The sequence below is a fragment of the Bombus impatiens genome, unplaced genomic scaffold (genome assembly GCF_000188095.3).
Source record: "Bombus impatiens unplaced genomic scaffold, BIMP_2.2 scf_1707, whole genome shotgun sequence".
Classification (NCBI taxonomy): Eukaryota; Metazoa; Arthropoda; class Insecta; order Hymenoptera; family Apidae; genus Bombus; species Bombus impatiens.
Window position 1 is genome coordinate 335,808 of NT_178126.1, and position 24,110 is coordinate 359,917.

Here is a 24,110-nt window from a genome sequence, read left to right on the forward strand (position 1 = left end):
CCAACATATATCTCATACGTATAAAATATTTTTGTTGTATGATTGCAACTAATAAATCGCTTCTAATGTACAGAAATTTCATATGCCTATGAGTATATTACGTATAAATGTTCCATACTCGATTTTTTTTCTATTAATTTGCTAAAACATTTCCAAGAAATATTTACACATATACACAATAACATGGAAAATATATTAGCTAGTGAAAGCGATATGGTTTTGGTAAATATCATAAGCAAATATCAAGATTGCCTAATTACTAAATTTGTCCGTATTACTTGCTGTAAAAAAATCTTTTCTAATATTCATAAGGTTTTCAAACGATTAAAAATATAGCGTGGAAAGGTATCGGATGATGTTATAAAATATTGTAACAGCTCAACTATCTGAAGCACAAATACAAAAGTTAGCTCGAGAACAAAATTGCTTTCGAAGACTAGTGAAATGGGTTTGTCAGTTAAGAACGGTTACGAGGAACACGTATCCGATCTTGAACAGTCTTCTTGAACGCATCGGAAGGAGGGATTTAATCGCGTGTCTCGCAGAACTCAGCATGAAAACTTCCAAGTCACCGAAAGTAATTCGCGAAGCTCAAGCGGACGATTTGGAGTGAGTTATCGTCGTTTAAGAAACAAAATAAGCTTTAGATATAACTCAGGCATAGATTTTAAGAAGATATGCATTATAATTCCTCAAACGGTGATTTCGAAATCTTCATATTGAATAACTCTTAATATTTAACGTTAATTCGTGAAAATGATCAATAAGAATAGATGATAAAATGTAACAGCGATAATCTTATAAATGATTATAACGATGAAATATAATTTTATCAGATAATTGAATTTTTGCCGAATAACGCCGATAATTGGTAAATAGTAGAAACGAGTTCACAACAAAAGTTTGCTGATATCATTATAGATTTTCAAATAATTTCCCAAACTGTGTACGATCAACGCTAATAAGACTTCAGCAATGAAAGTTTTACGCAGTAAAAGAACAATTCGTTGTTTATTTGAAAGAGTTGAAAACAGTTCTCAAAGTTAGCATTTGAAAACATATTTTTTGAAATATTTTGGAAACTAGAAGATATAGGAAAGAGTACTTGGATTTTGTTTTTAAACGAAGAATTCAATCGTAAAAGGAATTTCTTTAAAAATACTCGTTTAAAAATTTGTATCTTCTTGATCATTTTTTTTTTTTTGCTGAATGCTAATCGATATCCATATAAATTCGCACACATATACGGTGCCGATGATTATAGAAATAGCCTACGTTCAAGAATCTAAGAAAAGTGATCTTATCGTTTATTTTTGCGATGAGTCTACCTACATTACAATAATTTGAAAACATCCTAGCAAAGTAGTAGATATCGAGCCACTGCATTGAGTTGGCTGTTGCGTCGTTAAATAGAATTCAACTCATATGTCAAACGCAAAGCTTTAAATATCTCGAAACGATACATCTCGAACATATAACTTAGTCCATTTTCATAATCGCTGGCACATACATAATGGGGAAGAATGCTAAAACTGAGAATATAATGTGTCTTTTTAAATTTTTCATTCTTCATCGTATCGTCTATCATCGTGTCATATGACAATAATTATTATATATGGATAATTAAACGATTCTAACGATACCATAATATTTTCTTCGCGAAAAATCTTTTATTTTGTCCTCCATCCCTATCACGTTACAGATAAATTATTTCGAAATTTTTTCTAAATATACTCGTGACGCAGGCGATAAAACTACAAGAAACAATACTACGCGCATTCTTAGAATATCCTTTGCGATACTACGATATACAGACGTTCGTTTAATTGTATCACGCTGTCTTTTTCATTCTGTAACATTCTTCAGCGAATACGAAGGAGTCGCGACAACAGCCACGCTGAAAGAGAAAGATAGTAATACAGAACCTCAACTCTCGGAGCAGATGATTCAGAAGATCAGTGGTAATAAATGTCACATTTTGGCTGTAATAACTCCTCTTTAATCTTAATGTATTACGATCGTTCGCAGGACGTACTACTATCAAACTGTCGTTGCACAGCGCAGGCATCGTTCTCGCTTCAATCATAGTCGTATCTTGTTTATGTACTTTACTTATAAGGAACAGACTGATGAAACTATTCGATAGAATACGAGGGAAGAAGAAAAAAGGGTGATTATAATTATTCTAATTTGTTCTTCAAACCGATACGCTCCGGGCAATACTAAGTAATACTAAATACTAAGAAACTATTAGAACATTCGTAAAAATCTTTTATAAATCTATTATTATGCGTTATACGAGATATTTTGAAAATTATTACTCTGATAAAACCTATAATCATCATGATTATGTAGTAAAGATTGGAACAGTTCTAAAAATGTAGCGTAGAAGCTGCAAGATATTTAGTGCAAATATATTTCACGAAGATTACAAAAGTATTTAAACAATCGATTATACGTTAATAAGCCTTAATATTTAATGGCATTATCTTTAACACTAATTATACATCCGAGACCTGATTGTTAACGCTATGCTATTGCTATACTATTGCCATATGCTAATATATTTGTACGTTTGCAATAAATAACTTGTAACTTCTGTATACGTACATATTTAGATCTTAAATTTTATCAGTACAATAATGAGAATCGTGTAGTATTAAAATGCTAATATTTCACAATATTTTATGTAATCCATACAATACACATACACGTCAGAGTTTTCTATGACAAATATTCAAATACTTTCGCGATCCACTGAACATGAAAAGGTAAATGAAAAATGTAGAGCATCATTTTCTTATACCAAGCTTAACTTTTCAATAGATCGATGCTGAAGATTCGTCAAATACGATTTCACTCTGTACTACGTACGATATTACTCGTGCTTACATATCAACATTGGTATTTGAACTTATCGCATTAGATAGCAAAGAATGAGCAACGAAATAGAAGTATTCTTTGACAAAGAATCGTTTCCCTTTGTCAATGGAAACATTGCTCGAAATGATCGCCTTTGTTCTGCCAGCATTATTGTACCATGCTTACGATATTTTTGTGAACGTATTTTCTTGTTAACTTATTCTGATTCATACAGTTAACGCGTCACCACAAGGAAAATTCTATTAGAGTTACGGCCGAAAATTATGATAACTGAGCTATTTGACCATTATAGACGATTCAACGCGAGTAAATATTTAATAATTTAATAACAAATTATTCCAACTATTTTAAACTTATTCAATGCTTTTATCAAAGTGTAGCGATGATCATTTATCTTGTTGAAGAAATAAATTTTTTTCATTTAAAAAGTAACAGCATATAGTCTGACCAACGAGACGAGACAGTAAACAAAATTTAATTGCTGCAGCTGCAACTTTTGGCTGGCGACTGATGAAACGCGTATCACTAATAATAATAGCGGCTACTACGAAGTAGTAACATAATAATAGTAGTAGCATATTTTCTAATAATTCAAACAAATTATTGTCAAAGACGTGCATGCTCGATGAACGCGTAATGTGAATTTATTCGAAAATGAAATGTCCTATGCAGCTACAATTGTTACTCTACATTTTGAATTTATTTTTTCATATAGATTTACTCTTTCTCTAGTTGTACCACTTATTCGAAGATATTCTACATAGTGAACTTATCGAATAATAATTGCTTTGTGATCAGTAAATTTATCGCAATCGGAGATGACATAGAGGATGTGTCTAGAAGTTACTTCATTCGAAAGCCACGAATAAAAAGGAAACGACCTCCGTCGTACGAATTGGTGCACACAGCCACGCAAAACTCCGTGCCACCTCCATCTGTACCACAGGAACCGGAAGAACCAGAGCCGATGGCTTGTTACAGATGTTACAAGAAGAAACGGAAGAAAAGCACCAAAAGACCGAAGAGATGAAACATGTAATTAAATGTATCATTTAAGATAAACATGAAAAGACTGCTGCATGGGTTGTATAAAGCTCTCATTAAACGTTCGCGCGTGTAATTTCTCTTTGCAACGATCGTACACTGGCTCACGAACGCTTACCATAACAAGCTTATGGTAAGATTTCATCAACACGCAATTTGTTGAAATTTTAATCGTAATTATAATATTGGTCAAATTTGAAACTAATTTAAACACATAGTACGACCTCGAGAACCAGTGGACGGATTTTCATGCGATTTTCACCATTCTTAAAAAGCATTTCTCGTGTAAGATTTAGGTTCGTGAAACGTTACCCTATGACAAAAGGAAACAGGAGTCGAAAATATTTATAAACCAGAGACAATTTACTGCCATTCGCAACGCAACCAACGGTGACCTTCTACGTTGGAATTGTATTTTGTTTAGAATCGTTGCCACTATACATATAACGAAGTCATGCGATCCCCCCTCTCCAAGCAGCGTCTTTTTCTTTTTAGCGTATGGCATGTCAGAAACCGCTTCGCGACGATATTGTTTCACGGACTATGAAATGTTTACCGAGCCAATAGAAACTCACAAAATCGTCGTCCATATTATTAAAAACGATTATATTAAGGTTCAGGACAAAGACCGGTCATATGAGCTGGTTAGAAAATATATGTAGAGACGACAAGATATTTATTGCAAACATACACTTAGTAATTTAGCATACAACAAGAATAGTGGTTTTAAATATACGATTAATGCTAAAGATGGTCTCATTGAATACTGTAGTTTACTATTATAATTAATAATTGATCTTTTAAATACTTCTACGGTCTTTGCGAAATGTATACTTGCAACAAATATTTTGTAACTTCTATATCTATACATTTTCAGGTACATTCCAAATTTCACAATTTTTTTGTACAACTCGTATAATATGTCCATGAAAAGTTTCTTTAAATATCCAGGTACTTCGATGAGTCATTGTGTGTCTATTTCGTAAAATATATTTTGCCATTCGACCATGTATAACTCCAACAACCGCAAATTACCGAATGATGAGCGAACCATCCGAAATTCGTCAGAGTTGATCCCGTGTTATTTGAAAGTCATAGAAATCCGTCAGCCGTGAAATTCGCCAAAGTTAATTTCTCGCGAAACAAAGCAAAGAACGATCATTTTATGTCGCCGTTTCGAGACGTTTCGTTTCGTGAACCTCACAATGAAAGAATTATCAAGGACGCACGAATGGCCCACAAGGTTAAGCCTCATCGTTATTCTGCTGCGATACGATGTCCTCGGCACGATCGACGTCAATTTAAACGAGCTGGAATATTTAGCCGCACGCCTTAATCCTTTCGAGTGTCGACGCTTGATAGCTGCGCTTCATTATATTACTTACGATCTACCGAACAATCTCGCAGCTGCTGGTAAATCGGACAATGATCGAATAGAATACAATAGCGACCATATCAGCTCTTTTTATTGGAAGAAATATATTGTAATTGTAAAATTAGTGGAAAATTGAGGTATATTCATCTCGAGTGGTATAATGAAGAGATTGATAGACACGTCAAGAAACATAAACTATAATTTCAATTTACTTATTAACTTCTTCAATTCTTCCTATTGCTTCCGGGTGGGATTCAAGTCGGGAGATTGTTATAACTAGATCGTGAAGTGAATATTTATTTATTTTGTACGTATATGAAACCACGTAGAATGTACATAATACTCAAAAATTATGAGAATACTCCCGTGTAGCATCGGACACGTAAAAACGATAAAAAGAGTTCGTATAAACGCATGCCTTATTTGACTGCGTTTGTAAACTATAGCAAATTTTATGTTGCAATAATTTGCCCGTTGACAGCGTCGAAATACTTCGCGAGAGAATCGAGCAAGGCTTCCAGAAAATTAAAACGATACCTGGAGAAATAGGAAGGGTAAGACGGTCAATGGGTAAAATGTCGCTGGGCTTGTGTTCGAATGCGAGAAGGGTATTTTCAACATCTTTTGTGAAGATATGCAGATATAGTTCGTCAAAGCTCGTAACTCGAAAAGTAGGTCAAATAGGGTATACGAACTTCTTTTTATTGTTCACGTGCAGAATCTATCGCCGAAGTAAGTTCCCGATACTATGAGACACCCTGTATTTAAAATATCCAAAGTAGATATAGTATAGTCTAGTTCTCTATAATATTCAACGAGTGATACAAACTTCTGGCTTGTGTTTCAGTTCTTTAGTCGTGTTTATGAAGATGTAAATTTGCGTAAACATCTGCAATCTAGTTATGACTACGTTCGTATTTACGATAAATTATCTGCTTGTTTTAGTCCGAGATAATTCTAAATTATATTTCGAGTCAGTTGAAAGTACTTCAATAACGATTACTTCAAAACAGCATATTGTGTATATTTAATATTATATTATAATACTAATAGTAATTAATTATTATATTTACTATGTTACTATATATTATGATATTAGTATTATAATTATACTAAATATAATAATATTATATGTATTATACTTCTTCCATAAAAAATAATAACTCGTTTTTAATGGCTAATAATACTATTGATAATCTTGTGAGGAAGAACGTAACGTGGACGACGATATACCTTGCATTCGCCATCTTTTGCATTGGAATAGTTCTCCAGCTGAAGGCAAAGGAAACACTCACGAGATTTTAACCCACAGACTTCGTCAAATAAATCGAAATGATCTGGCAGATTGGTTAGGAAAATCCTCGTTCGTGCAAATAGGGAAAGATCTCGACAGGGCATTGGTAAACACGTTCGATGAACTCGTCAAAGAAGAAACGGAATTGCCGTAAGTAATCTTGATGAAATTTTTCGATTACCGTTTAAACAACGGTACGGTTTGAGTACAACATATCGGTTTAACAAATTTTTCTTTCGATAGAATAAAACACGCTTTAAGTGTCACAGAGTATAAATACAAAGTTCTTTTTCTTCATCTAAATAAAAATTCCATTTAATAAGACCGAAGAAAAATCCTCTCTATAATACTATCATAATGTAGTTTTATACTTTATTTCAAGTAGATACTATTCCGAAATTATTTTCGTATTTTACAATCAACTTGAGAGTATCAATTATACATTCTTTTACAATCTTGAACTTTTAGTGTATCATCCTCCAAAAATATGAATTGCCATCACCTCTATATCTATTTAATAAAATGTAATGTTTCTTTGAAAATAAAAGCATCATAGCCACGAACAGCCTTAATTGTCGGTACATTTGCATTTATCGTTTCAAATTTCACAGTTATCCAGTAACGCTTGAATCATTCAAACGCCATGAAGAAGAAGATCCTTGGCTGCAAATTGATGTTATTCTCATGGCAACCTTATTAGGACTACTAGGAACCCTACTAACACTGATATGTTACACAGTATTGCAAAAGATCAGGCAACACTTTCGCAAAACCAAGTACAAGTACGATTATCATTTTCCGCATATTTTTGCCGTGTTATAGATACCAATAACAAAAATTGTCTATTTGTTTCGTGTTTCGTTTTACACAAATATGTATATATGCAGGATGTACAAAAAAATGGGGAAAATACTTTGACATAGTGTAATACTCATGGAAACAAGCAAAAAAGGTCTTAATAAATATGGGTAATAACTATTAATTTCAATGCTACGAGATATTTTTCTCAATTAGACATTACTTTCGACATTACGTTCAATCAACACACACTTAGGCACATTTTTTCATACAATTGCGTACACGACAATCCTGCCATTTTTCTAATCTTTTACTTATATACTATACTTTTACACATTAAGCGATAACTATGAAATGAATGGTTTTTCAACCCAAGTTTATTAAGACGTTTTTCCTTGTTTTCACGAGTATTATATGCTCCTAAAGCTTTTCCCGGCTCTTTTTTATACACCCTTTATATACCCGTGCTTGATTTACAGAAAATTAAAGCAGCAGGAAAGTGAAGACGAAGAATATAAAGTACAAAGGGAAAGAAGAAAGAAGAAATACACTACTGAAACAAGCAATGTAGCTACTGATTATATACATCCAGATAGCGATAGTGATACGGATGCTGATTAAAAAAATCGTTTAGTGGTTATACACTTGCTATATCATATCTTCACCCTCGAATATTTTTGAAAATAAGGCATCGATCGCTTTGTCCCAAGCGACTTCCACTTCGGTGGTAAATTTCGAACCAAACGTGCCCCTCAACGCGTCCATCACCACTCCTTTCAAATCCTGAAATGTAACATAATGATAGTATGTAACGACCGAGTAATAAATAATAATAATATAGAACATGTACGAAACATTTCATTTGTAAGATAATGTAAAGGCGATGTCCTATATTTTTCAAATTTTTGTGGCTGAATCACGATGTCATTTCAATTTTTGATTTTTTAAGGTATAATAAATTTAATTTCTAATAATTTTGCTATTCGAGATACTTTTAAGTTCAATGTTTTAGTAGAATCTCTATCAAAATATTGACGCATATACATAACAATCATTTCATTTTTTTTCTTAACCTTAAATTTGATAACGACAAAAAGATACAATTAGGTCGAAAATAGCTCTTATCGTTAATCAGTTTGAAGAAAAGATCAAACTTTAAACCCTAAGCTTGTTATATCACATCGATTATAAAGATTCAAATCACCAAATCTTATTATCTAAAAACTGCAATATTTACTGACGCAATTCAAGAATCATTGCAATACTCTGTAATACTTGAAGATAATAATACTTGAAGATTGAAACACGTTAACCTCGCTATGTCAACCTTGACGAGAGTATTGACAATATCTTTCGTCTTAAATGCATTACCAATAACCTATCACCTTTTATACTCTACAGTATTAAATTCGTTGACAACAATTATCGATTTGTACGATCTAAAAATCTTCGATATCTAATCAAATAATTGATATGGTACCTAATAATTAGAAAATTATCGATAACAAAATTTATTGATGTATTAATGTATGATATTATATTATTAATATTAAACGATCGAAGAAATAGTCGATATTGAATTATTTCTATTTGAAAACCCTTAACGTTCTATCTTACTTCGGTTGTCGATACAACGTCAGTCTTGGCTTGAAGCTATCATTATCAACGCGAACAACCTTGCTCGTCACATCTTAATATCCGGAAGTCTGCAAGCTATCGTTGATGCATGTTAAAACCATCCAAGACTTCCGGTTGCAAGTTTTGACCTTGTAGAAAAATGTTTCGTCAGCGTCGTTTCAGTTTCAATGCATTTAAAGTAGCAGTCTTAGCGAACGATAGCGCGGATTGTAGGGTCCGAGATTTTCCTATCATTTCTTACAGTTAATAGTAATAATATTCTATAATTTTTCGATGTAGCGATAGACTAATTTGTTTTTAATAGTTAATGGCTTGCATACTTAAAAAAAAAAAGCAAAATGAGGAATATACTTAGAAGAAAGAAGAATTATTATATAAAAAGAAGAGTAATTATTCCATATTCCATATTCCATCCTACGTGACAAAGATAAAAGTCAATCAAACTCAAAATTAAAATTTTAACAAAAAATGCTGATGTCGACGAATAAATCAAATTGTGATTGATTCTATCATCTTCTATTCATCATCCATATCTTTGCTGTTACGTATAAATATAGCGATAATGATGTCACACAATATTCAGAGATAAACGATGACTTTAAGGTTTTGTCTCTACCGAAGGAACATCGACGACTATCAATTTGCGCAATTAATCTAATCGAGTCTTTATATCTGATACATAACGATAACATTGTAAGATAAATATTTTCTCAATATTGAACGGCAATATATTTGGAACTAAAATTAAGATACACGTATAGCTCAAGAAGAATATTTATAGTACATTGCACTATATCATGCGTTTATTAAAAAGTTCAAGAGGTAAATTAAAAAAAAATTTGTGTTTTTGATCTTAGTACACGGACACTCTACACAAAGATAATAATTGTTTGTACAATTTTAATTATTTCATTATCCTCAAAGTTTAATTTATTCTACGTTATTGTCACGCGTCATTCTCTATGTTATTTAATAATAATTTAATAATAATTTAATAATACGATAACTATTTCACCAATCACATTAATAAATAAATTATTAATGAGGAGATTCATAAGTTACACAAGTAACGTTAACAAGATTAAGAATAAAAAGCTTAATCGGACATATAGTAGTTAAAAATAAGACAGACTTACAATAAACTCTTGTCTGCCCTGACCACGTCGTCCATGTCTCTTGCCAGTGGTATGCAATATCGCGTCCACTAAGTCAATATCATCCAAAGCATCGATCGCATCGTTCAATGTACTCATAATGCCCTGACAATGAGCATGAAACTTTTTATTATCTAGTAAATCATCTGCCGGAATATCCTTAAACGGAGGGAAAGCTCTATGATGCTGAGGAAATCTTTTAAAGTAACTGAAACAAAATAATCCCGTATACCTATACGTGACACACGCTTCATCGCACAAGAATTTCCATATCAAAATTGTATCACATTATCTCTTATATGATAGTATTAATATTTCAACGATCAATATTTTATCTCATCGTTAACATAGTGATTGAATTTCGACTCTGACAAGTATTGCAAAACGTTACGACATTACATAATTAGCGCCAAAAAAAAAAAAAAAAATGATGCAATACGTATATATATATATTGTTTTACCTTATCATAATATCTACGCCAACTTTTACCGAATTAGCACGCAATACAGCCCATGTTTCTCTTACAATCCTCTTTTCTTTATTGGTCAAACCAAGTTTCGGATCTACAACATCATCGTCTGGATTGCCGAGAAAATAGGTTAGCATAGAACCCATTTTAAAAGGTGCCTCGTACTTTCTTTGTTATCAACTTAGTCTGTTTACGATCTTTCTATCAACACACTGTAGTCGAAATTTATTGTATTATAACTTCATTATTATAGTATAATCGATTTATTATAGCGAGTATTTATTGTACCTTCAAAATTCTATACTATACACTACACGTGTCACATGTATATGGACTGGAATATTGTTAGCAATAAATTGCTGCTAATAAAAATCAAGTAACGTACTACTTCGTCTTTTTTTTTGCCTTTGATTATGCAGATAGATGAAGATATTGATAATATGTAGTCGTTTATTTCCACTGATGACTGGAAGAGTTGCTTGCGTAACGGTAACTCGAAAACGACTGTTCTTTGGGCTGAAGTACATGTTGCTTTAAGTGGACTAGCCCACTGATAATGATCGTTAAAGGTAAAAATAGCAGGAACCAACTTTCAGTTTCGCACGTACGAATTTCCAATAGGGAATCACATCAAAGAAAAATGCTATTCTATGCGAATACCGAAATATTTTAGAAAATAGCTTAAGAGCTAATAGCTTTGGAGCTATTTCTTTTAATATAATTGACTGTTTGTAGCGTTTATAGAAAACGTATAAGAACTGTTAAAACTATATGTAAAAAATATTATATTAAAATTTATCGAAGTACCCGTGGAATTTATAAAATAAATGTATTGTATGAAATTGTGCTAAATATAACGATAATAATAATTTGGCGATAGTCCTAATAATTGTGAACGTTTTAATACCTATTACATAACAAATTTAATACATTATTATATAACTATACTATTATGTAACAAATATTAATATCAATAAAACAAAATTCTAGTGTTAACGACATGTATGTTCTATATGCTCTGAATTGTGTTTTGATTTCATTACGGTCTTACAATTAATTAAATTAACAGTTTCAGTAATTTTTTGTATTTGCTTATACTTCGCTATCAGGAAAAGATAAAATAAAATAACATTTTTTTAAACCAAATTAATTTCGATGCTACGTACAAATAGAATACCTGCTTTGAGGACGCTGATGTATTGCTTAATACTATTATATTTAATAATAGAGTAAAAGTAGTACGCCTTGTCCAATAATATAAATATCATGCTTTTTTTGGCCGCAGCACAATCTGAGCAATTATTAAATTGAACGTTCAGAAAACTCAACTGTAATTCTTTCTGAATAAGGAAGTGGTTTTATTTAAATCTGCAAGCAAATGAATTACGTACACTAATTTTATGCTGAAACGTATATATTGATTTTTCCGTTTAAGTCTTCCTTGGAAGAACGAAGTTATAGTTATAAAAGCATAAAGTTAGCAAGTAACAAGAAATCTCGGCGTAACTTTTTAAGATATATTGTATATACCTAATGGAAAAGAATATATAACAATAATTAATATGGTTGACCTGGATATGTCTAATTATTATAAGAATATAATTTCAAAATTAATTAATTTTGTAAAATTATGTAGGCTTATGATTTATGACGCGACAATCGCCATTAAAAAGCAGTTAAATATTTCAATTTCTTCAAACTTTTATCGATATTTACAGCTTTTCTGCTTGATAATTAATCCTACCTATGGAACATAACAAAAAGGAATATTCTCGCTTTATAAAAAGTCTCATTAAATTACTACCCATGTCGATGAATTACCCTAGGGAATGATAGTTTTTAAGGCGATTTCATTCGAGATAAAAACGTCTAACATCAAAGACGATGTCATCTATCCAAGAATTATATCTAATAGATAATGTTAGATTATTAATATAAAAATTAACGTAGTATATAAAATATTACTGATAATACTACCGAGTATAACGATACAGTGAAACAGCGCATACTACTATAATAAACAATATTATCTAGGCAAAAAGTAATTGATAATTTTATTGTCGATTATATCTATCATATATATTATAGACAATGATGTAAACGCTGGAAAAGGGAAACCAATTGATATCGCGTATATACAACTGTGCGAAGATCGTCGCTGCTTCTTGTGTGAAAAAATATTCTTATCTGATTTTGAGTAATCGAGAAAGTTTATAAAGTGGATAGACCGTAGCAGCTAGTATCAGAAGTTTAACGTGACCCAGAATTACACCAATGTTTTAATTGTGACCAGTCTCTGCAGCCCTTAACAAGTTGTATATTGTTTTATTTACGATATTTTGTAGCAGGTGAGTAATTATTTCTTACATTAACATCTTGGAGTGATCGTGCGTCTCTTCGTATACTTCCAATAGCGTTTCGTATACTTCCAATAGCGTTTCGTATACTTTCAGTAGTATTTTCGTTTCATTACGTTCTGTAATGTTTAATATTGAATTGCACTGCCGGACAGATGTGAAACTTGTGCAGCGTTCCACCTTCTTCTTCCTCTTCTACAAACGGTGCGCTTCGCTTGTAATGTAAATGTGAATAGTCTTCTATAGAACTCTAGATGACACTTGACCCCTCTACTTATCCTGGAATTCAGTGCTTTTGATTGCACGCGAAAAATACGCGTCCCGCCTGGTTAGATCGGCATCGTACAAGTATTATGACACAATTCGTACTTAGTTTAATTGTCTTCCGCTATGATCGGCCACGCTCAATCACCAGTTAATCGAATTTCTCTTTCTGAAATATTTATTGAAGAAACACGACTTACTCCGATGGTACCGAACGATAAATCTTGTCTCCGAAGAAAAGACGTAAATTGAAATATGGTTATGTTCTGGACGTGATAATGAGAAAGATGATAATTCCATGATCTTTAATGCTATAACAGATTGTACTAAACATACTTGCAAATCCCCGAAAATTACTTGATAACACGGAAGGTACAGTCATCGTACATAACGTGAGATACAGAAAAAAAGAAATGTCTTGTATATTTCCTCTGGAATCGTTGCGTGTTTAAAAAATTATAATCTTCGAGAAATGAAAAGTCTAAAAATTATGATTATCCTACTGCCAAATAGAATTTTATAATTTAAAACATAAATAATACCTAAATTTACAAAAGTAGAATTGCATTATATCTATCGGGTGAACGGATAAAATAAAACGAAGACAAAAGAAATGTGAAAGAAGAAAAAGTAAAATAAAAGATTTATACATTTTGGTCTAATAAATTGACGTGCAAGTTTAATTCAAACATTCAATAGTTCAACATGCATTACATGAAGTCGAAAATAATAAAATAATATAAAACCATGTCCATATATACATGCATTATACGATACGTTAACATTAGTGTGCGCGAAAATCTATTAAGTGTTGAAGATATAAACGTATATATTCCTGTTCGATATTCGCGGATAATTTGTGAAACATCTTTTTCCATTTTCATCCAACGTATCTCTAGTGATTGCAACTGTGCAAACATGTAAAACAGTGCATTTTATTTACAACATTTAATTCTTAACAACTATTACGGAGATTCGTTATTTAGGGTCAATTATATACGAGATTCATGTTTTTCGAGCACGTTCAATCGTTTCGTCCTTCAAGAAGCGTAAATCTGATATATCTTCGAAAATACCCAGTCCAAGGTTTTGCTCCATGCCTCGGCCACTTCCGGTGTGTATTGTTTCCCTAGCGCTTGAGAAAGCACTTTCAACACTACTCCTTTCAAATTCTAAAAATCGAAATCGAACATACGATAAATCGTCTTTATCGTTCGTTGATTTTTTTCAACAAATTTTTATAAATCAGATTTATTCTACTAATAAAATTTTAATAAGCGATAAATAACAGTTTATCGTTTGCCACGTACAATTATAGTTCTGAGAATTGTATAGCGGAGTTTTCTATCGGGAGAAACGTTCATCATTAGCACGTTGACCGCCAGGCGAATTTTATACAGTATCTCGCTGTGTGATCTCGCAATAGTTTAAAATATACTACTTTGTAACATTCAGTTTTCGTAAAATACGATATTGTATCTACGCGTCTGTTCCCTTACAATCTTATCTAAGTAGTGCACGTTATTGAAAATTTTTTAATTTCCGTGAAATTTATCTTATTTTAATCATTGTAAAAAATTTATTAACGTGAGTCACCGACGATTACCGTGGCAGTGAACGTGTTAAGAAAGGATGTTTCGTCTATCTTAATGAAAGTTTTCGATCGTAATAAAAATCAATAAGTAGTTCTTTTCGCCCCTAAACGACACGAGCAGAACTGCGTTGGATTTTTTACTGTTATTTTCGTACTCGTACCTCAAATTCTTCTTTCGTTTGGCCACGTTTTTTATGCCTCTCGCCCAAGCTGATTAGGCTCGCCTCCATTAATCCTGGGTCGTGCAAGGAATCGATAACACTATTTAAGGCCGTAATTACGCTGACACAATGAGCTTGAAACCGTTTATTAGCCGGCAATTCGTCGAACGGAACGTCCGCGAAAGCGCTAAAGTATCGTTGATATTCTGGATATGTTTTAAAGAATCTGAAAAGAATTAGCGAAAAGTCGAGTTTCGTCATCGTCAAGATGTTCAAATCGACGTTAAATTTTATAAGCACTATATGCAAATCACATACGAAACATATGATAGATTTATCATATCCATTTTTATCGGTTTCCCGACCTTTATGTCGCTTGATGGCTAAAAAGAAGCATTACGATATGGAATAATCGAGAAGGAGAATAATCTAATAGAATCGAAAATATAAACCCGAAAATAAGCGATAAATCGATATTTTGTAAGCAACCGAATGATATTAATTTAATTGTTGCGTTAATTTAACATTAATCTGTATAACTAAAGTTATTAATATCTTTTTTATGTTCCGGAGATTGGTAAAAACAAGTGCAACGACATTCTTGATATGAAATTGATTGCTAACATATTGAATATTATATAAGACGCGGCAGATGTGAATTATTACGTTTCTCGCCTATTGCATTCGTAATTTTAAAGAAATGTCTGTCGAACTTATCTGCTGCTTGAAGAAACAATTTATCGCTATTTATGTCAGAGGATTAACATATTATCCTAATAGCTTGTTATTAACGCCGGTTTTTGTTTGCATTTATTAAAACAAGTGTTACAAATTGCAAAAAGTTTTATAAGAAAAACAGGAATTAAAGAGATGAAATAAAACTAAAATAAATGCGTTTCCTTAAGATAAGCCAGATCAAACAAGCTGAAAGTTAAAATCGCTTAACTCGAACAAAGAACAGAGTTATACAAATATTTTATATCGAAATTAAGACGAGAAAAAGGAAGAAATGACGTAATGCGAAGATTTTTGATAGTTTATCTCTTGACGAAGATTATCGATAATTAAAAAAAGAAAAAAAAAAGCAAAAGGAAGAAAAATATGAACGCAACAGGCTTACAGATAACCATAAACTATAGTCAATACGCTATTTATTCAGCTATCTTTTTATCGATTTCAGTAATTTTCCGAAATGTATCTTCTTCGCTTTTTCGCAACAGTTGACTAAAAGATATATATCACTTACGTGGTCATCACGGCAATCCCGGAAGCCACCTCGTCCTTTCTGATAACGGCCCACGTGTTCTGCACTAATTTCTTCTGTTTCTCCGTCAACCCTGTAGCTTCATCGATTCTGTTATCGTCCGATGACGAGATTCCAAAAAAACGAAGGAACGTTCCCATGTTCGGTGGCCGGATATCGTCGAAAAAGAACGAAACCCTTCGCAGAAAGAGGATAATGATTTTCGTTTCCCGAATCGAAAGGAACCACTGTATAAGTGGTGAGATGGTACGCGGTTCCACGATATGACATTTCGTTTAAGGAGCGATGAATGAAAAATGAAAATAAGAACGTGACAGAGGGTCTGAATGCACGTTGAATAAATCGATTCGATGTCTAGATCACGTCATAATCGCCGGTTATCAGCGTGCAAGCGGTGCACAATTACCGTAATTCTGTATGATATGTCACGTGCCACGTACTGTCGTTTCAATTCGCTCAATCGCTGACACGGTTGGACGACGACTACTCGTTCTTCGAGTCCGACTGACGGCACTGCCTATGTATCTAATGCTATTTTAAATCCACCCCCTCCGCTTGATCGTCGCTATGTACTACTAATACCACGCGGTTAAATGATTAAAGAATTAAACCTCTTTACACGATCTGCAACCAACTGGTTAAGTCGGTTAACCGATTCGACTAGTTAACGCTTATGGTCACTGAACTCCTCGCTCGTTCACCGAACACCAATAACGTTCGATCGTTCGATCCTTGCTGCAAGTGGCTTGGTGACGACAACCGCGACGAATGCTCCTACTTCGTTAGCCCCTAAATTGATTTACGATCGTGCCACCGGCATCCGGTTAATTAATTCATATCGAGTTATCTCGATATGGTAAACTCGTTACTTTTAATCGATTAACCTTGCGCTACACGTTGCCGCAATGCATCGACGATACATGCGCCAGTTGTTCCGCTAGATAAATGTTCTTTGTACACGCTTCCTTTTTGCTTTTTATATCCTTTTTGCCTTTGATATCTCTACCCTGCTTTTAATGCATCCCTTTCATCGATATTCGTTTTTCTTTTTTATTATCTAGGAAAAGTTATCTGACCTAAGTAAAATACTCTTTATAACTGTATATAGGTTCTGCTTTTTCGGTTGCGAATGAAAACGTGAATTAGCACGAAAATTCACTACTTATTACGAATATCTTAAGGGTACGGCAGAAGAAATAAATAAAAAGAATTAAGAAATTAAAAGTCGAGGAACAGAATACATGTACACACTTAAACCAGAAAGCTTGTTACAAGAGATCAGAAAACTGATAAACATGACAATTACAAGCATAAGAAATTATCACAGAAACGTTCCAAACGACTTGAAATACCCACACCAAGATAACGTACTTTAAAATTCATTAGGAATATTATTCTGTGATACAGACGCGATTTATTGCCAGTCTAAGAACGAGCCAATGATATATGTAACATAGCACGACATAACATAATATAACATAATATAAAACAAAAAGAAAAACATGAGGATGAGCCGGAAAGTTAGTGACCCAGGTTCCTGCGGCACGATTCATTTAACTTGGAACCTGCGCCCGCAAGAACAGGTAAGAATGGCAACAATGTAACATGTACTCTCACCACCAAATCATGTGTCGATACATCTGCCATCTATGAGCTGTCGCTAGAAATATAGAGTTATAAACATAGTTGTATTCAAATTAATTTCTAAACTAAAATCTTTAACCGTTTTAAAACTAGTTTCTCTAAATATGAATTCTCTGGGGTGTTTTGTCGTACGCTTTCCTTTGTTGAAAGGACTTACTTACTTTCCTTGCTTCTATTCGTAGCAGAGCGGTCCAAAGTCAGATAACAGCGGCTAACTTGTCGAATGTCAGTGTTACCTTTAAGTTGCAACGCATAGGAGAAAATATTTAATATGTTAACGATGAAAAATACTGAAAGAAATAGGAAGATCAAAAGTTACGGTGTGGGGACGTTTGCTTACACGAAAGCTTCGTCAGCACGCAGGGAGATGAATGCTCGCTTCTCTTTATGATACAGAGTATAGAGAAAGGCGATCGTCTTCTACACCACTTGTGACGTCAAATTTAAAGTTATGTGGCGACAACTAAACCACTTTGTGTTCCTGCCTATCATCACATGTACATGTTACACCGTTGCCGTTCTCATCTGTTCTCACGTGTGCGGTTTCCAATTTAGGTGGATGATCCTGTATAATCCTGATCATAATTTTTCCCACTGACGTCACTCTACGAACTATATTAGACAAACCTAATCGTTTAAAGCTCTCATAGGATTTCCATATAGGATGCAGAGAGTTATACGTTTCGACAAACGTCGGAAAATCAAGAGGCTAAAAAATCATTGTTTCGTTTAAACCTTTGACGTATGTCTAGTACAAACAAGAAATTAAGGATTCTCAAAACGACATGATAAATCTTGGCTACGTTGTTTCTCCTATTATGATGGAACGTGCTGTGATTGATAAACATCTTCCTCGTGACAAATACGGATTGATGTGCACCTGTCAGGTGGCAAAATTGCGACATCATTTTAATTGTTTCGCATGAGATTCACGTATAATAAGAAAAAGATACAAGCTAGACGTGCCACATAATCATTTCGAAATATGTTGCCTCTCATGCAAGGGAAAATCGTCAATTCGGTCGATTTGTACTGTTTTATATTGCTAGCGATCGAATCGAATTTCAAGTTGCATAAAATAATGAAAAGTGTTGTTTTGCAGAAAAAGGAAACAAAGTCAGAAACGACGAGCATGACGGATATAGAAGTCGATTTAGAAAAAGTAGACGATGGTGCCGAGAAGAAAGTCAAACCCGCCAAGAGTAGAATTTATTTACAATTAATATCAAGCATTGTAGGTAAATATCGTCTATTACACATATAAGACGAGTGGAAAAATTTTGTCGATTTTAAGCAATAAATGATTCGGAAAATCTCTCTCCACTTTAGTGTTACCGATTATCATCGTTCATCGATAGAATTCAATAAAGGATCAATAAAAATATCGACAGAATTTTTGTACTTGTATGATAGTCTATTAACGTAATAATAGTGAATATAGGTATACATTTAGCTATACAATCGTAATATTGTCATTAATTTCATATTATTCAGCAATCAGAGACGATAAAAATATGCAGCTTCCGGAAGATTTTCGAATCTTGGATCTTGGAATCTAAAGTTGTGCCAATTTTCTGTTGTATATGTGCAAATTATGAATATATTTTGCATATGAAGCAATTTCCATGAAAAAGTAGTGTCTGATGATTCTAATCACGCCAAAAGAAACACTATTTATCACATCATGTCATGAAAAACCTGTCGAACTTTGCTTCTTAATAATAGTCATTATCATTATCATTATACACTACAATATGTCGCAAAATTTCTCAATAGCACAAATGAATGAGATAATGAATGAGTTAAGAATTAACTATTGATAGAATAACGATCTCGTTAAATTCTTCAAAACTTCGACCTCCTTTATTTCTAATTCATTTGAATATATCCGTACAGTCCATGAAGGTCTTGATGAAAATTAGCATAAAATTATAGTATACTTTGAAGATCACCTAGAAATGGAAATGGACATAATTTTTTGCATAATCGAGAGATTTACAGGAAAAATGGTACGAGTGATAAAATGTTCAATTTGGCAAAACTGTGTATTAAAACACGCTAGTTGTCATAAGGGCTTGGAAGCTCATAATAAAAAAAGAGGCATAAAATCCTTTGAATAAATACGGTTGTTACGTATTATTTTCTGCTTGTTATCTTCCTTTTGGAAAAAGAAAGCAATGCACTTATACCATTTTTCCACTGAGCCTCTCAATTAGTGTAATCTGACTGTAATCGAGAAATATAATATATATCTTTTGTTTTTCTTTTCTTTAAGTTAACCTAACACTATTGGCTTCTGGAATATGTTTCACTTGGTCAGCAATTGCTGTAGAACAATATGAAGACCTAAAAAATGTCGACAATGCAGGCTGGGTAGTTGCTGCGTTGAATATTGGTGCCGTCTTCGGACCTATTCTATCTGCATTACTGCTAAATCGCATCGGCAGGAAATGGCTCATCTATGCAACGAGCGTCCCATTTATCGCCTGTTGGATACTCACGTATTTTGAAAAATCCTGGGTGTATCTTTTCATGGCAAGATTCTGCGCTGGTATATCGATCGGTATCTTATACGCCGCAGTCCCACTGTATATCGGAGAACTGGTAGAGACAAAAATTAGAGGAGTGTGCAGCTCGATGATGCCTGTGATGCTTCATTTGGGATATATTTTCGTATACGGAGTTGGTCCGCGAGTGGATAAAAAGGTAATTATTTCAGATTTTCGACTAAAAAGTTATGAAATCATTATGGAATCAAAACAAATTGTTAAAATAATAATCACGCGAAAATATGACTTTATCTATATGTCTATCTATATGTCTTAAGTAGATAAAATCTACGAGTACAGAAAATAACGAAAGAGAGAAGTATAATGTTTGTAAATTTGTATTCATGAACATTGATAAAAATATTGAAAAGAATCAGTGATCAAATTCTAAACGATAAAAATCGATAGATATTACGTATTTCAACTTAAGAGTAATCACAAACGAGACAATATATATATATATATATCGTATTTTACACTTGTTTCAGACGTTCGCATTGATGAATATAATACCAACAGCTTTATTTCTATTAACTGCTATATGGTTACCGGAATCGCCTTATTATTACTTAATGAAAAATAAGGAAAAATGTGCCGCGCTAACCATGACATGGCTAAGGCGTAAGAATGACAATAATGACGAGATAGAGGAGATGAAGAAATCGATAGAAGTGGAAAAACATGGTGGCTACAAGGAATTATTCACGGTGAAGGCACACAAAAAAGCGCTTTTGCTCGTGTTATTATTACTTTCTGGTCAACAATTTTCCGGATATATGGGCGTTTTATCCTATGCCAGCACTTTGGTTAAAAGTTTCCATACAAATTTCGATGATAATTTCATTCTTCTGATAATAAGTGCGATATCTATGATTACATCCTTAATATCTTCGTGTATAGTCGACAAACTCGGTAGGAAACCCGTTTTCCTAATATCGTCGTACGGTAGTTCGCTATGTCTTATCGTCATTGGAGTGTATTTCTTGCTTGAGAAATTAGATATGGACGTTCGTAGCCTCTCTTTGATACCATTAATCGCGCTCATATTTTACATTGTTAGCGTCGCATTTGGTCTAAGCTCGATTCCAGCGATCGTCACCTCGGAGATTTTCTCGATAGACATGAAAAATTGGGCAACCATGGTCACTAATATTTACGGATCAGTACTCGGCATAATCGTAGGCAAAGGTTACCAATTCATATCAGATCATGTTGGAAGTCACTTAATATTTCTCATCTTTGCTAGTATCGAACTTATAATTGCTATCACTGCTTCCGTCGTCATGCCGGAAACATCACGAAAGACTTTCAGTCAGATTCAGGAAATTTTAAATAAAAGCACAGCTAAACATTCGAATAAGACGGAAGGCGGAGAAGAGGAAACGAAATAAAAAAACCTATGCATTCTATTTATTTAAACTTCTTCTGTGATTTTCATTGCATCATTGGAACCCTATTTCAAACTGTTCAATTACCACGGGAAAGTGTGAGCGTCTCATATACGTTCATGTATGCAAATTCTTCAAACCTCTGGAAATGTTAATACGAAATAAATGAGTAGAATATTAAGAAAAAAGAATAAAAAACATTTTATTATATGCCAATGCTAAATTTCAAACACTGAAATGAGTAAGATAGTGACGCATTCGTTTACGTTCTCTTGCCGTCTGGTTCACGATCTTTGCATTTGTATCTATAACGTAAGAATTTTATCTCGTGATTATATCAGTTGATAAAGAAATAAAAGGGAAAATATGAAAATCAAATATGAAAATCAGATATGAAAATAAAATATAATAATATACGTATGTATATATAATATATATTTACTTTCCTGCAATTCCGCAGAAAATTGTTTTGGGTTCTGCGTAGTTGCTCCATTTAAATTTATCGGATCATTATTGCCATCACGGTCGCTTTCCACCTTAAGGAAGAAGATATTACCAATACTGTGTCTATTTTTAACATTAATGTGTTATACATGCAAGATAATAAACTATCATTTCTATAATAAAAGCAATACAAGCAAAGATTATTTGTCTACCTCCAGAATAAATTCCATTGGAGAAAATTTGGATTTAACGTTTTTTTCAGTTTCTTGTCTTTCTTTGTTTCGTTTCGATAGTAACAACGAGATTCTTGTCGACTGGCTGATGCGACTGCTTCTTCTTCCTTCCAATAGTATGATCAAAAGAAAAAGAAAAAGATTGGAAAAACATTTTTAATCCCCTTAAAACTAAAATTAAAAACTATTTACTTTACTGATTATATGTATATTCATAATTATGATTAATATTCATATATTACATACGTAACAATATCTGTAACAGTACTCTTAAATCTTAAGTAGTAGAAATAGTACAGCGGAAAATTGCATAGCTTGGAATATTGCGTTACTTTGTCTTGGTTGATCCAACAACGTGTTACTATCCGAACTTATGGCTATTTTTGGTGTTTTCGGTTTTGTTTGTTTCTTATGATGAAAATCTTTTCTTTGAAAATTGCTTGCATTAGTATCGTCCGTCGAATTTGTCAACATATCTGCTTCCATCGATGCCCACATCGCTTTCCGATATTCCCAATATCGTTTTCCATATATCCAATATTTCAATGGAAAACCATATACAATCTGTGACTCTGGATCAGGTTTGCACACATAACACTATTTAAAATTTATTCTTAATTTTATACAAGTTTAACATTCCATCATTCAACAGATTAATGAAATGAAGTTTTTTCTAAAACATATACTTTTCTTATTCCATTTCTCGTACGTAGTATTTGTGACATCCTTTCAACATAATTGTCCATAAGTTCTACCATTATCTCAATTACATTGTTAGAATATTTTGTCTGCGTCGCAATATACTCCTCGGTCATTAAGTACGGTAACTCGGTAATTAACGCTTCCATTAGATCTGACATAAAATTCTGTAAATGAAACGTAATTTACATTATATAATATTTCTTCACCTACTTTATATGCAGAGAATATAACAAACTGCGAGATCTTTAAACGTTAATCCCATGTCCTTGTGAACCATTGCGATGTAACCAAGAAAATAATCTCTGCGAGACGGTTTATCGTAATAATTTATAAACAGGGCACATATGATGTCACATATAGTAATAAATTTTTTTTTAATTATAGCTTCTTGGACGAATTCCGGAATTGATTCATCTTCGAAATACTTTACGTATTGCGGGTGATTTTTAAAAAGCCTGTGAGTTAGTATATTTCATATTTTATCTATTCAATAAATTTGTATGTATTTGCATTTATAAAGATTACACTGAAACAGTTTATAATTACATAGTACAAATTGCAAATCCATAATGCGACGTATCCTTTTCCACGGCCAACCAAATTTCTTTTACTTTCTTGAAATCTTCGCATTCGACTTGAACACATAGTTGCGTATCGCAATCCTTAATCAGTTTTGAACCAGCAAACTTATAATTAAGGAAATTTCCCATTTCTTTGGAATTTTAAATGCACGAAGGTATGGGCATATTGTGACGCGTGTAATATTCGTACAAGCTGAATATCGCGTTTAACACTGCTACGAATCTTAGGTATTTTTCAACAAATTGTATTCTCTTTGCATAGAAAGATTCTCT

General features: G+C 33.0%; 6 protein-coding genes across 12 annotated transcripts; 3 read left to right on the forward strand and 3 right to left on the reverse strand.

Annotated features, from left to right (window-relative positions):
* The first annotated feature begins 340 nt into the window (after positions 1-340).
* LOC100745156 lies at positions 341-3,913 on the forward strand. Its single transcript, XM_033324220.1, has 4 exons — positions 341-609; positions 1,867-1,961; positions 2,029-2,170; positions 3,682-3,913. Exons 1-4 carry the CDS (start codon positions 554-556, stop codon positions 3,911-3,913), a joined length of 525 nt encoding a protein of 174 aa, XP_033180111.1. The 5' UTR covers positions 341-553.
* Positions 3,857-22,086, forward strand: LOC100745277 (facilitated trehalose transporter Tret1). Of its 6 annotated transcripts, XM_033324217.1 has the most exons (6): positions 12,771-13,004; positions 17,405-17,478; positions 17,571-17,879; positions 19,043-19,178; positions 20,216-20,646; positions 20,978-22,086. In XM_033324217.1, exons 3-6 carry the CDS (start codon positions 17,799-17,801, stop codon positions 21,878-21,880), a joined length of 1,551 nt encoding a protein of 516 aa, XP_033180108.1. In that variant the 5' UTR covers positions 12,771-13,004; positions 17,405-17,478; positions 17,571-17,798; the 3' UTR covers positions 21,881-22,086. The 6 variants fall into 6 exon arrangements, with proteins under 6 accessions (XP_012248246.1, XP_033180108.1, XP_012248245.1 ...); XM_012392822.3 differs by lacking the exon at positions 17,571-17,879 and having other exon boundaries at positions 12,775-13,004; XM_012392823.3 differs by lacking the exons at positions 12,771-13,004; positions 17,405-17,478; positions 17,571-17,879 and adding an exon at positions 3,857-3,866.
* Positions 3,873-7,479, forward strand: LOC105681692. Its single transcript, XM_012392816.3, has 2 exons — positions 3,873-5,340; positions 6,512-7,479. Exons 1-2 carry the CDS (start codon positions 5,133-5,135, stop codon positions 6,748-6,750), a joined length of 447 nt encoding a protein of 148 aa, XP_012248239.1. The 5' UTR covers positions 3,873-5,132; the 3' UTR covers positions 6,751-7,479.
* Positions 6,955-11,222, reverse strand: LOC100745514 (cytoglobin-2). Its single transcript, XM_003494184.4, has 4 exons — positions 10,945-11,222; positions 10,648-10,868; positions 10,169-10,394; positions 6,955-8,177 (listed from the first exon to the last, which is right to left on the reverse strand). The coding sequence occupies exons 2-4, from the start codon at positions 10,800-10,802 to the stop codon at positions 8,043-8,045; spliced, it is 516 nt and encodes a 171-aa protein (XP_003494232.1). The 5' UTR covers positions 10,803-10,868; positions 10,945-11,222; the 3' UTR covers positions 6,955-8,042.
* LOC100743922 (cytoglobin-2) lies at positions 13,925-17,067 on the reverse strand. 2 transcript variants are annotated; one of them, XM_003494171.4, is made up of 4 exons: positions 16,703-17,067; positions 16,279-16,473; positions 15,033-15,258; positions 13,925-14,449 (listed from the first exon to the last, which is right to left on the reverse strand). In XM_003494171.4, the coding sequence occupies exons 2-4, from the start codon at positions 16,434-16,436 to the stop codon at positions 14,318-14,320; spliced, it is 516 nt and encodes a 171-aa protein (XP_003494219.1). In that variant the 5' UTR covers positions 16,437-16,473; positions 16,703-17,067; the 3' UTR covers positions 13,925-14,317. The 2 variants fall into 2 exon arrangements, with proteins under 2 accessions (XP_003494219.1, XP_003494220.1); XM_003494172.4 differs by having other exon boundaries at positions 16,737-17,022.
* Positions 22,060-24,059, reverse strand: LOC112213896. The gene is made up of 5 exons (XM_033324218.1): positions 23,803-24,059; positions 23,492-23,711; positions 23,241-23,420; positions 22,887-23,151; positions 22,060-22,661 (listed from the first exon to the last, which is right to left on the reverse strand). Exons 1-5 carry the CDS (start codon positions 23,964-23,966, stop codon positions 22,522-22,524), a joined length of 969 nt encoding a protein of 322 aa, XP_033180109.1. The 5' UTR covers positions 23,967-24,059; the 3' UTR covers positions 22,060-22,521.
* Positions 24,060-24,110: the final 51 nt, after the last annotated feature.

Coding starts and splice junctions, on each gene's coding strand:
- LOC105681692 (XM_012392816.3), top strand. CDS start 5,133: ATGAAAGAATTATCAAGGACGCACGAATGGCCCACAAGGTTAAGCCTC. Junction 5,341..6,511: donor GAACAATCTCGCAGCTGCTG/GTAAATCGGACA, acceptor CTTGTGAGGAAG/AACGTAACGTGGACGACGAT.
- LOC100745514 (XM_003494184.4), bottom strand. CDS start 10,802: ATGGGTTCTATGCTAACCTATTTTCTCGGCAATCCAGACGATGATGTT. Junction 10,395..10,647: donor GGCGTAGATATTATGATAAG/GTAAAACAATAT, acceptor ATTTTGTTTCAG/TTACTTTAAAAGATTTCCTC. Junction 8,178..10,168: donor AGGGCAGACAAGAGTTTATT/GTAAGTCTGTCT, acceptor GTTACATTTCAG/GATTTGAAAGGAGTGGTGAT.
- LOC100745156 (XM_033324220.1), top strand. CDS start 554: ATGAAAACTTCCAAGTCACCGAAAGTAATTCGCGAAGCTCAAGCGGAC. Junction 1,962..2,028: donor GATGATTCAGAAGATCAGTG/GTAATAAATGTC, acceptor GATCGTTCGCAG/GACGTACTACTATCAAACTG. Junction 2,171..3,681: donor CGAGGGAAGAAGAAAAAAGG/GTGATTATAATT, acceptor CTTTGTGATCAG/TAAATTTATCGCAATCGGAG.
- LOC100743922 (XM_003494171.4), bottom strand. CDS start 16,436: ATGGGAACGTTCCTTCGTTTTTTTGGAATCTCGTCATCGGACGATAAC. Junction 15,259..16,278: donor GGGATTGCCGTGATGACCAC/GTAAGTGATATA, acceptor AATTCTTTTCAG/ATTCTTTAAAACATATCCAG. Junction 14,450..15,032: donor AAACGAAAGAAGAATTTGAG/GTACGAGTACGA, acceptor TTCGATTTTTAG/AATTTGAAAGGAGTAGTGTT.
- LOC100745277 (XM_033324217.1), top strand. CDS start 17,799: ATGAGGATGAGCCGGAAAGTTAGTGACCCAGGTTCCTGCGGCACGATT. Junction 17,880..19,042: donor ACCTGCGCCCGCAAGAACAG/GTAAGAATGGCA, acceptor GTTGTTTTGCAG/AAAAAGGAAACAAAGTCAGA. Junction 19,179..20,215: donor ATTAATATCAAGCATTGTAG/GTAAATATCGTC, acceptor CTTTTCTTTAAG/TTAACCTAACACTATTGGCT.
- LOC112213896 (XM_033324218.1), bottom strand. CDS start 23,966: ATGGGAAATTTCCTTAATTATAAGTTTGCTGGTTCAAAACTGATTAAG. Junction 23,421..23,491: donor TAACGTTTAAAGATCTCGCA/GTTTGTTATATT, acceptor TTTCATTTACAG/AATTTTATGTCAGATCTAAT. Junction 22,662..22,886: donor GTTGGATCAACCAAGACAAA/GTAACGCAATAT, acceptor TACTATTGGAAG/GAAGAAGAAGCAGTCGCATC.